Source organism: Coenobita brevimanus, chromosome 42, assembly GCF_032717465.1.
Source record: "Coenobita brevimanus isolate Jiangsu-jjx chromosome 42, ASM3271746v2, whole genome shotgun sequence".
In the NCBI taxonomy this organism is placed as follows: Eukaryota; Metazoa; Arthropoda; class Malacostraca; order Decapoda; family Coenobitidae; genus Coenobita; species Coenobita brevimanus.
Genome location: NC_136995.1, coordinates 12,388,027 through 12,401,276, shown reverse-complemented (window position 1 = coordinate 12,401,276; position 13,250 = coordinate 12,388,027). Strand labels below are relative to the sequence as shown.

The window sequence follows — 13,250 nt, the reverse complement described above, 5'->3', positions numbered from 1 at the left end:
TGTGCCTGCCCTCCTCTCTTCCTATATCTCCCATCTTTCCTGTCACTTCTTATTGTTTTTCTTTCCTTTACAGGTGGCTTTACATTGAGTGACAAGCCTAATGGTTTCCTGTAAGCCAAGAAACCATTTACAACGCTGGGTGGTAACCATATAACCAAACCATACGTGCTCCCTAGGTGTCAACAAGTGGGTTGGTGGAGGGTTAGTGCCCTTCCCCGTAAAACAAATAACTCAAAGTCAAACGGCCACCCCTTACGGGATTATGGCGTCTGGCATTAGATAGACAGACAGATGAGAGATTTGCTTCATTTCTGCATTCACGTTAAGCTGAGTTGATGACACAACAGTCCTGAAAGTTTGGATTGTGTACTTCTAATGGTCTATTTTTTATGGCCTTTTCAAAATGTGTTCCAAATGACCACCTCGACGTCGTAAGGACTCTATCTATCTATCTATCTATTGCCAGACGCCATAATCCCATAAAGGGTGGCCATTTGACTTTGAGTTATTAATTTTACGGGGAGGGGCACTAACCCTCCACCAACCCACTTGTTGACACGTAGGGAGCACGTATGGTTTGGTTATATGGTTACCACCCAGCGCTGTAAATGGTAGGTACTCTTGAATGCGAAATAATAATCACGCAGACACACGCCTCTCTTGGGATGGCTCTGATGTCCCACAGATAAAAGTACCACAGATACAAGTCCCACAGATACAAGTCCCACAGATACAAGTCCCATAGATAGAAGTCCCATAAATAAAAGTCCCACAGATGTCCCACAGATACAAGTCAATAGAAGTCCCACAGATAGAAGTCCCACAGATACAAGTCAATAGAAGTCCCACAGATAGAAGTCCCACAGATACAAGTCAACAGAAGTCCCACAGAAGTCCCACAGATAGAAGTCCCACAGAAGTGTCACAGATTGAAGTCCCACAGATAGAAGTAAATAGAAGTCCCACAGATAGAAGTCAACAGAAGTCCCACAGATAGAAGTCAACAGAAGTCCCACAGATAGAAGTCAACAGAAGTCCCACAGATAGAAGTCAACAGAAGTCCCACAGATAGAAGTCAACAGAAGTCCCACAGATAGAAGTCAACAGAAGTCCCACAGATAGAAGTCACAGGGATTCAGGTGGGGTGTGTGTGGGGCGGACTCAGGGCCACACCACCTGATCAGTCTGACCTAATCGTTACCACAGCCACACCGTATTGACCTTGACCCCATCCTGCTATACCACTAACCCTGATGCCCCTGTCTTCCTAGTGCTATGACCTGCGTTCATTTGAGGTCACCCTGTATGACCTGAAACCACCAGTGCAGGTCACCAAGGAGGCTGCCACTGCTACACCACGACAGGTTACTTAAGAAATCCTTCACAGAAATGTTTTTATCACCGTACATGTCCTGGGCTGGGTCACATTTACAATACTGCCTCTTACACCTAAAACACATCACCGAGTTAAAATAGGTACAACGTCGGATGGGGTGGTGTGGTGTTAGAGGGTGGTGGGGTGGGGTGGTGTGGTGTTACAGGGTGGTGTGGTGGTGTTAGAGGGTGGTGTGGTGTGGTGTTAGAGAGTGGTGTGGTGTGGTGTTAGAGGGTGGTGTGGTGGTGTGGGGTGGTGTTAGAGAGTGGTGTGGTGCGGTGTTAGAGGGTGGTGTGGTGGTGTGGCGTGGTTAGAGGGTGGTGTGGTGGTGTGGCGTGGTTAGAAGGTGGTGGGGTGATGAGGCGTGATGTTAGAGGGTGGTGTGGGGTGGTGTTAAAGGGTGGTGTGGTGGTGTTTGAGGGTGGTATGTGTTGGCTGAGCTGCCCTACGAGGATAGTGTCCCACCCTAGTGACGCTACTCTCAAAACGCGAAGGAAAGGAAACATGATCAAGGCGTGCTGTACAAGACATTGAAGGACCATGATATAGTATAGTAAAGGATGGACACACACACACACACACACACACACACACACACACACACACACACACACACACACGCACGCACGCACGCGCGCGCAAGCACAAACCATTCATAAATTTAAGGATATGTATGATAAAAATGGTTTAAGACACGGGACAGAACGAGCTTGACTCATTCCTGTAAAGATACAATTAGGTAAGAAACACACACACACACACACACACACGGCATCGTTGGATGTGGACGTCTGTACCGGCGCTCCATACAAGCTCAACACGGCCAGAGGCATTACCTAAATAAGTATCTTTGAATGAGTCAAGCTCTGTACCAGGTTAGACTAAATGATTTTTCATTATTAAAAGGAAAAGAAATAATAAGTTTAAATAAGACTGGTTGAAACAACAAAGAACCACGATGCGTTGAGTCAGCTGGGTTTGTTTATACTACAGAAAGACCGGGAAAGCGTGCACACTGTAAGTACATACTCTGTTCATTTAGTATTACAAAATGGATACATACTTCAGTAAAACAAATTTGGAAAAGAAAAGGGATAAAAGTAAAAAGCAAAATGACGATTTCTACCAAGAACTAGTTGAAGTGGAGACTCACAATAGACTGGTTGAACGTGTATACAATCTAGAAATGGCTTTCAAAAATGAAATTGATAAAATAAAGAAGCAAATGCACTTGCAAAAGGAAGAGATAGATAAACTGGGAAAGGAGGCCAATAAGAAAGACACAACCATCAGTGAACTAACAGTGGAATTGAATACCCTTAGGAAGAAAGTGAGTGAAATGGGAAGTACAGTATTTAATCACGAGAGTGTTATGGAAGAGTTAAAAAATGACACAGAGACAATTAGACAAGCAAGCAGTCTTATGGACCAGAGCAGTGATATTGAGGAGAAGATAACACAGGTGAATGAAGCTGTGCAAAGCTACAAAAATGATGTAGAAATCACGTATGCTGAAATGGTGAAAGTAAAGAAAGACTTGGAAACAAGGGTGGAGGAAAAAAGCATTAAAAAGGAAGTGAAAAGAATAATACAAAACAATCCAAAGTTAGTCAGAGATTCAGTAGAAATAAATAAATCAATAGTAATCACTGGTATAGAAGAGGAAGAAATTAAAAACAAAATCACTAGAGACAAAAAGGAGATGGCAAATGTAATGAACTTACTCAAAGAAGTATCAGAGGAAATCTGTAGTAAAGACATAGAGGAACACAAAAGGTTAGGGAAATACGAGAAAAGCAAGACAAGACCTCTAAAGGTGACTTTCCAGAGTGTAAACACTGTGGAAGAGATACTAAAAAATGCAAAGAATCTTATGGAAAAAGAGGAGTTCAAAAATGTATGGATAAAAAGATGTCTAACACAAGAGGAACTGGAATTACTGAAAGAGAAAAGGGAGGAAGCAAAAACAAAAAATGAGGGAAGATCAGAAGAGGACAAGAAGAAATTTTTTTACAAAGTAATAGGATTGCAGGTACGAAAGTGGTACACAAACAGGATGGAAGAAAAAGGAGGAAGTTAGTAGGACCATGTCATGACAAGTATATAAACAAGATGATAAAGTTGATGTACTCAAATGTGGATGGAATGGTATCTAAATTACTAGAGATGAATGATTATGTCAGAGAAAATGAACCACAAATAATATGCCTAACTGAGACAAAATTAACACCAAGGATATCCAATGACATACTAAACTTAGAGGAATACAATATATGGAGAAGAGACAGAAATTTAAAAAAAGGAGGAGGAATTATAATATTAACTAAGAAAAATCTAAAAGTCAAGGAAATAAACCTAGATATACCATCACAAGTAGAACTGATTGCAGTAGAGATCGACACATCTGAAGGTAAAGTAATTGTAGCCAATTTGTATATGCCACCCAAATCAAACACATGGGAAAGAGACGAATATGAGGACCTAGCAGAGAGTACAATTCATAGTATAAGATCCTTGCTACATAAAATGGAAGAGAAATCGGAAAGAATTATACTAACTGGGGATTTCAATACAAATATAAATTGGAATACTCTAGATATAAATAGCCAAGAAAGCTGCTGGGACCAAAAGCTCCTGGATCTCGTACAAGAGTTTTTCTTAACGCAACATGTGAGGGAAACCACTAGAAAAAGAGGACTTGATGTACCTTCAGTGCTAGATCTAATATTTACTAGGCAAGAAAATGACATTGACAGTTTAATATATCACCCTCCACTCGGCAAAAGCGATCATGCAGTACTAAATTATAACTTCAGGATAGCATATGACATAGTAAACAGCACTGACAGTTACAAAAAGAGGCTAAACTATAAAAAGGGAAATTATCAAGACCTAAAGAAGTATTTCTTAGAAGTTGATTGGGAAAATGAGCTTAGAGGACAAGATTTAAATGCTGTATATAAAAAATTTTGTGAATTTTATGAAATAGGAGTCCAGAAGTACATCCCACAGCACAAAGAAGCAGATAAGAAAATACAGAAATGGTTCAATACAGAATGTAAAAAATCAAAAGAAAGAAGAGATTTGTTGTGGAATAGATACAGAAGACACAATAGTGAAAGGGCATATAATAATTACAAACAGGCAAGAAACGACTATACAAGAATAAGGAGGGAAGCCCAAAAACAGTTTGAGGAGGATATAATAAATAAAAGTAGTGATCAACCAAAGCTGTTTTACAGCTATATCAGAAGCAAAACCAAAGTAAAAGATATAATACAATCCATCACGGACGAGGGAATCACTTATACACAAGAGAAAGATATTTGTGAAGCACTAAATAAGAATTTCCAATTAGTTTTTACAGAAGAAAAAAATTTTGAGAGAGACTATGTGGAACACGCATGTCCACACATACTACCAGATATACAAATAGCAGAAAAAGTAATACAAGAGGAGTTAAGTGGATTAGACAGAGGAAAAGCAAGTGGTCCTGATGAAATTTCATGTTGGGTGTTACGAGAATGTGCAAAGGAGTTAAGTAAACCATTATTTTTAATTTTCAAGAAATCTTTGAGTCAAGGGAAACTACCTGATATTTGGAAAAAAGCAAATATAGTCCCCTTATTCAAGAAAGGAAATAGACAAAATCCTCTCAACTACCGACCAGTATCACTGACTAGTGTTGTAAGCAAGGTATTAGAAAAACTTATAAGAAAAGCTTGGGTAAATCATCTAGAAAAACACAGTATGATAACAGAAAGACAGTTTGGTTTCAGCAAAGGAAAATCATGTGTTACTAATCTGTTGAGCTACTATGACAGAGTAACAAACTCAATACAGGAAAGGGAAGGATGGGTGGACAGTATCTATTTAGATTTCAAGAAAGCTTTTGACACAGTACCACACCAAAGACTTTTATGGAAGCTGTACCATCAAGGAGGAATTCGAGGCAAACTGTTTTGTTGGATGCAAGACTTTCTCATAAAAAGAGAAATGAGGACAGTACTAAGAGGAAACTACTCATCATGGAAAGAAGTGACTAGTGGAGTACCACAGGGTTCGGTGCTGGCACCAATCATGTTTTTAGTGTACATAAATGATATAAACAGTAACACTGGAAATGAGAGCTATCTGAATATGTTTGCAGATGATGCAAAAATACAAAGGAGAATTACTAGCACAGACTCTTGTAGGGAGCTACAAGAAGAATTAAATAAACTTCATGAATGGAGTAGTACATGGCAAATGGAATTCAATGTGGACAAGTGTCATGTAATCAAGTTTGGTAAAAGTGGAAAAAGACCTGATTGGGATTATAAGTTAGGAAATAAAACCCTATACACATCAGAAAGAGAGAAAGACCTAGGTGTGATTATCAATAACAGACTATCTCCGGCTGACCACATCAGCGAGAAGGTACGGAACATGTATACACTGCTTGCAAATATGAGAATAGCATTCACATACATAAATGAAGACATGCTAAAAAGGATAATAACATCATTCATTAGACCAACCCTGGAATATGCATCAGTAGTCTGGAGTCCTCATCTCAAAAAGCATATAGACAAGATTGAAAAAGTTCAAAGGGCCGCTACAAGATGGATACCAAGCTTAAGGGACCTAAGCTACGAAGAAAGACTAAATAAACTGAATCTACCAACACTACAGGAGAGAAGGAAAAGAGGTGACATGATAATGCTATATAAGTGCATATCAGGAAAGGAGAAAATAGACATAAATGATTACTTAACACATGGAGAAGCATCAGCAAGAGGACACTGCAAAAAACTGCATAAGAAGAGAGGTGATAAAGACGTAAGGAAATTCAGTTTCCCAAACAGAGCAATTGATCAATGGAATGCACTACCGAATGAAATAGTGTGTGCCAAAACAATTCACAAATTTAAGGATATGTACGATAAATATGGTCTAAGACACGGGACAATACGAGCTTGACTCATTCCTGTAAAGATACAATTAGGTAAGAACAATTAGGTAAGGTAAGAACACACACACACACAGAGCAAGGGACACAATCTGAAGTAACTTGCCAGATTATAAATACATTACAATCAAAATACAACCAAAAATGAGACTAACAGGAAGAGAGGAGACGCCCTTCAAGCATACTGCCTCCCATTCCTCCTTTACCATCACTTACGTAAGCAATCACTTATGGTAAGATGCTAGAGAGAGAGAGAGAGAGAGAGAGAGAGAGAGAGAGAGAGAGAGAGAGAGAGAGAGAGAGAGAGAGGTAATAACAAAGACATAGCAAGGGGTAGAAAAGAAATACAGGAGAGAGAGAGAGAGAGAGAGAGAGAGAGTTCGAAATGCAATACGCCAAGTCACAGAAAACGCATCAAAACAAACACCACAGAAAACGCACCTGACTCCCAGGGTGGACTGCATTATAGTGATGATGCCGGAGACGAAAATTAACGTTGCTATGATCTCGCCTCGCCCTGGGTCTGTCTCCCCCAGGCACAAGTACCCCACCAGGGCCATGGGGACAGCGATGGTGCCCCCGACGAAGATCAGGAAATTCTAAAATGGTGGGAAATAGGAGAAATCATCATTATCGTGTTTATCATCATCATCACAACCACCATCTCCACCACCATCATCATCATCGTCACAATCACCACCACCATCATCACCACCACCACCACCACCACCACTATCACCACCACCACCACCACCACCACCACCACTATCACCATCACCACCACCACCATCACCATCACCACCACCACCACCATTCACTCACAGATACGGGCACAATGCAAGTAAGAAAAGCACTATAATCATACCTTCATCCAATTTAGGCAGAAGGAAATAGACAAGATTAGAATATGTAAAAGGAAAATCAAAGTCCATATATCTATCTATTGCCCGACGCCCTAATCCCGCAAAGGGTGGCCGCAGACAAAACGCCTTCAAGTTGCTCTGTCACCCACCATCTGACTACCCTCCCCCCAGCTCACTCCCCCCTCCCTCATATACCTCTCAACTCCATCCCTCCACCTCATCCTCGGCCTACCCCTCCCTCTCCCTCCCTCCACCTCACCTACATACACCCTCTTTGTCAGTCTTTCATTCTCCATTCTGTCCACATGTCCAAATCACAGTGTATTTCTCCTAATCTCAACCACTTCCACATCCAAAAACATATTATTTCTTAACTTCAAATTAACATGTACAGAATTACGGGACGCAGGAGTTTCAGTGGCCTAAGATTAACGTCCTTGGTGTGGTGTGGTGTGGTGTTAGAGGAAGGTGAGATGTGGTGTGGTGGGATGGGGTGGGGTGTGGGAGGGTGTGGTGTTAGAGGACGGCGTGGTGGTGTGGTGTGGTGTGAGAGGGTGACGTGGTATGGTGTGGTGTGAGAGGGTGGTGTGGTGTGGTGTGGTGTGAGATGGTGGTGTGGTGTGAAGTGGTGTAAGAGTATGGTATGGTGTGGTGTCAGAGGGTGATGTGGTTGTGTGGTGTGACAGAGTGGTGTGGTGTGTTGGGGTGTGGTGTGAGGGTGGTGTGGTGTGGCCTGGTGTTAGAGGAAGGTGTGGTGTGATGTGGCCTGGTGTTAGAGGGAGGTGTGGCGTGGTGTGGTGTTTTGTGTAAGTGGATGTTACGGAAAGATATGTGGTGTGCTGTGGCGTAGCAAGACGTGGCATTGCTTCCCTAAAATCAATGAAGACTAAGAGAATATTAAGCACCAGTCCGAAAATCATTTAAGGAGTGGCAGACGTACAACCAAACGGCACCTAAGGACTGTACCAACCTGAAAGCCCAAAAGTAAACATTGATACCACGGGGGCACATCTTCCACCCCGTACAGCAGCTTGTCATTCGTCCCGTCTTCCTTCCCGTACTGTTCCTTCCCGCCTACGCCCTCCTCCATGGCCGTCTTTTTCGTTGTTGTGAGATGAACACCAAGAATGCGGGAAGAAAAATATTATCTTCATTTTTACTTCCTATCATTAAAAGGTTATCATCATTATCATCATCACCATCATCATCATCATCATCATCATCAACAGCATACCATCATCAACATCAACAGCATACTATCATCACCACCATCATCATACCATCACCATCACTATCATCATCATCATCAACATATCATCATCATCATCACCAACATCAATATCATCATCATCATCAACAGCATACCATCATCACCACCATCATCATCATCATTATCATCATCATCACCATCATCATCAACTCATTACCTTCATCATTGTCATTACCACAACCACCATCATCATCATCATTCTCCTCCTCCTCATTATCATCACCATCATCATCATCATCAACCACACCACCTTGCAGATTGACAAACACACACACAGAACGAGAGAGAGAGAGAGAGAGAGAGAGAGAGAGAGCAGGAAGGTGAACTGGTTTGTGATAATACTGAACTTGTCGAGAGAGAGAGGGGGGGGGGAGGAATGTGACCAAGCGACAGACACAAGGAAAAAAAAAAAAAACTTATTACACGGGTACAAAAATTACGCTCTGAAGGTTGGAGCAGAGACACAATATTCATCTCTCTCTCTCTCTTCCTTTCCACCCAGACGCCATAATCCCGTAAGAGGGCGGCCGCTAGTGGTGTAAATCGGCAAGAAGAGGCCTGTTAATACGAGCATCGGTGTCGGAGGGGAAGAATTATCGGGATCGGCTAAGTAACGATGAAAAATATATGTTTCTTTGACGCAATGGCCGTGGATTCAAGCATACATTTCTTCGCCATCTTAGGTGTCCTTAACGATGAACTGATTTTTTTCAATGATAAAGTCGTATTCCACATTCTACTGACTGTCTAAAATGGTAAAATCTATCTATCTATCTATTGCCAGACGCCTTAATCCTATACGGGGTGGCCACCACAAACAAATCGCCTCCACGTCGCCCTGTCCCCCCGCCATTTCACTGCCCTGCTCCTAGCTCGCACCCCCCTCCCTCATATACCTCTCCACTCCATCCCTCCATCTCATCCTTGGCCTCCCCCTCCTCCTTGAACGAAAGGACACGAATTATTTAGACTACAATATTATATCACTGTGTTTAGAATTTAGCCTGTCAAAAATTAAGCAGTGTTCCGTCACGTACCGAGATGTGGGGGACTGTATGATCTTGCGTCACACACACACACACACACACACACACACACACACACACACACTACACCTAACTCTCACCCCACCACGTCTATTTTCTTGTTAGTTTGTTTGTTTTATTCGTTTCATAATTAACAACACACACACACACACACACACACACACACACACACACACACACACACACCTGTACATGTAGTGGTGTTGCATCGCTGGAATGACTTGGGCTTGATGTTATGCTTTCGATGCTGCAAGAGCTGTGAACAGAACGTCATCATAATTTCAACTGTTCTATTAACCTTCAGAAAAATGTGTACACTAAAATACTATACACAATCATCGCTGCCATTACTCGGGTTGAAAGAATTGACTGATAAATTTGGTCTTTGCAAATCTAATTCTATCTAACGTGGAGAAAACGCTGGTACATGGGCTTGAAAAATTATTGTACTGAACTTTGAGGCATCCCTATTCCTTCAGCATTTTTATTTCGAGTGTTATTTTACAGAAGTTAAAAGATGGTGATTGTACTATATATTTTAAAATGTTATTAGAAGCATTAACGGTCCTAAGCATCGTCTTTACCACTGGGCCGAAAATAGGAAACATAAAGCACATACTGTAAATTTTATGTCTATCTATCTATTTATTGCCACACGCCTTAATCCCATACGGGGTGGCCACAAACAAATCGCCTCCACGTCGCCCTGTCCCCCGCCACTTCACTGCCCCACTCCCAACTCACACCCCCTCTCTCATATACCTCTCCACGCCATCCCTCCATCTCATCCTTGGCCTCCCCCTCCCCCTCTCCATCTCACTCATACACTCTCCTCGTCAGTCTCTCACTCTCCGTCCTAAGAGTACGCAACAATCCTTAAACAAATAGGGAACACATTTTACCCTCTAAATCTAAGCCAACTCTTGATAATTAACAATATATGAAATGAATAATGTATGTAAGCTTCCGGTCATTACCTACATAATAAAACACAGCATTTATACATGACACTCCATCTATCTATCCATCTACAGCCCGACGCCCAAATCCCGCAAAGGGTGGCCGCAGACAAAACGCCTCCAAAGTGCGGTATGTAAAATCAGCCAGCCGCCCACTGACCATAAAGTGAAACAGCATTTATACTTAAAAATAAATATCATTGTGGATATTAAAATCAGGCCAGACCAGACTCGAGTTAATGAACAGTGGAAAAGACACCTGCTTCACCCCCCGACACTGGAATTAACACACTTGCAATCAGGGAGTTTCTATAAATAAAACAACATTCCATTGCCTAAAACATGAATGGCTAGGTCCAGTGTAGGGTAACCCACATACACAGAGAGTATAGCGTAGTGTCGTGGCTCACATTACACACACACACTAAAAATATCATGCTTTTTATATTTTTAGATGTTCAGTCAAGTATATCTTTGAAAAGCTTAGTATTGAAGGTTCTGTGGATGATGTGAGCAACTTTTTCAGGCCACAGTGTCTCCCGCCGTGCTAAATACTCGTTCTGAAGTGGCGCTCAAATCTGTGCAACATTTACGCACACACACACTACCAGCTTACACACAATCCTCATACACACAGATCATCAGAAGACGTTCACACCTCCATTTAACGTCTTTCCTGTGTATACGGTACGGTGTATAGATATTTACACACACACACACACACACACACACACACACACACACACACACACAAACAACAAAGAACCACGATGCGTTGAGTCAGCTGGGTTTGTTTATACTACAGCAACACGGGGAAAGCGTACATACTCTGTAAGTACATACTCTGTTCATTTAGTATTACAAAATGGATACATACTTCAGTAAAACAAATTTGGAAAAGAAAAGGGATAAAAGTAAAAAGCAAAATGATGATTTCTACCAAGAACTGGTTGAAGTGGAGACTCACAATAGACTGGTTGAACGTGTACACAAACTAGAAATGGCTTTCAAAAATGAAATGGATGAAATAAAGAAGCAAATGCACTTGCAAAAGGAAGAGATAGAAAAACTGGGAAGGGAGGCCAATAAGAAAGACACAACCATCAGTGAACTAACAGTGGAATTGAATACCCTTAGGAAGAAAGTGAGTGAAATTGGAAGTACAGTAGTTAATCACGAGAGTGTTATGGAAGAGTTAAAAAATGACACAGAGACAATTAGACAAGCAAGCAGTCTTATGGACCAGAGCAGTGATATTGAGGAGAAGATAACACAGGTGAATGAAGCTGTGCAAAGCTACAAAAATGATGTAGAAATCACGTATGCTGAAATGGTGAAAGTAAAGAAAGACTTAGAAACAAGGGTGGAGGAAAAAAACATTAAAAAGGAAGTGAAAAGAATAATCCAAAACAATCCAAAGTTAGTCAGAGATTCAGTAGAAATAAATAAATCAATAGTAATCACTGGTATAGAAGAGGACGATATTAAAAACAAAATCACTAGAGACAAAAAGGAGATGGCAAATGTAATGAGCTTACTGAAAGAAGTATCAGAGGAAATCTGTAGTAAAGACATAGAGGAACACAAAAGGTTAGGGAAATACGAGAAAAGCAAGACAAGACCTCTAAAGGTGACTTTCCAGAGTGTAAACACTGTGGAAGAGATACTAAAAAATGCAAAGAATCTTATGGAAAAAGAGGAGTTCAAAAATGTATGGATAAAAAGATGTCTAACACAAGAGGAACTGAAATTACTGAAAGAGAAAAGGGAGGAAGCAAAAACAAAAAATGAGGGAAGATCAGAAGAGGACAAGAAGAAATTTTTTTACAAAGTAATAGGATTGCAGGTACGAAAGTGGTACACAAACAGGATGGAAGAAAAAGGAGGAAGTTAGTAGAACCATGTCATGACAAGTATATAAACAAGATGATAAAGTTGATGTACTCAAATGTGGATGGAATGGTATCTAAATTACTAGAGATGAATGATTATGTCAGAGAAAATGAACCACAAATAATATGCCTAACTGAGACAAAATTAACACCAAGGATATCCAATGACATACTAAACTTAGAGGAATACAATATATGGAGAAGAGACAGAAATTTAAAAAAAGGAGGAGGAATTATAATATTCCATCCATCCATCCATTGCCAGACGCCATAATCCCGTAAGGGGTGGTCATTTGACTTTGAGTTATTTATTTTACGGGGAGGGGCACTAATCCTCCACCAACCCACTTGCTGACACGTAGGGAGCACGTATGGTCTGGTTATATGGTTACCACCCAGCGTTGTAAATAGTTTCTTGGCTTACATGAAACCATTTGGCTTGTCACTCGATGTAAAGCCACCTGTAAGGGAAAGAAAAGCAATAAGAAGTGACAGGACAGATAAAATTAACTAAGAAAAATCTAAAAGTCAAGGAAATAAACCTAGATACCTCGTATACCATCACAAGTAGAACTGATTGCAGTAGAGATCGACACATCTGAAGGTAAAGTAATTGTAGCCAATTTGTATATGCCACCCAGATCAAACACATGGGAAAGAGACGAATATGAGGACCTGGCAGAGAGTACAATTCAGAGTATAAGATCCTTGCTACATAAAATGGAAGAGAAATCGGAAAGAATTATACTAACTGGGGATTTCAATACAAATATAAATTGGAATACTCTAGATATAAATAGCCAAGAAAGCTGTTGGGACCAAAAGCTCCTGGATCTCGAACAAGAGTTTTTCTTAACGCAACACGTGAGGGAAACCACCAGAAAAAGAGGACTT

At 40.9% G+C, this 13,250-nt stretch overlaps 1 protein-coding gene across 1 annotated transcript in view; it reads right to left on the bottom strand.

The window, feature by feature from the left end:
- LOC145397606 (solute carrier family 23 member 2-like) overlaps positions 1-8,279 on the bottom strand; it is a 24,269-nt gene extending 15,990 nt beyond the window's left edge. The window contains exons 1-2 of the mRNA XM_080270647.1: positions 8,160-8,279; positions 6,768-6,925 (exon numbers count right to left, since the gene is read on the bottom strand). Of these exons, the coding sequence (XP_080126773.1) occupies positions 6,768-6,925; positions 8,160-8,279 (278 nt within the window). The remainder of the gene's footprint in view (positions 1-6,767; positions 6,926-8,159) is intronic.
- Positions 8,280-13,250: the final 4,971 nt, after the last annotated feature.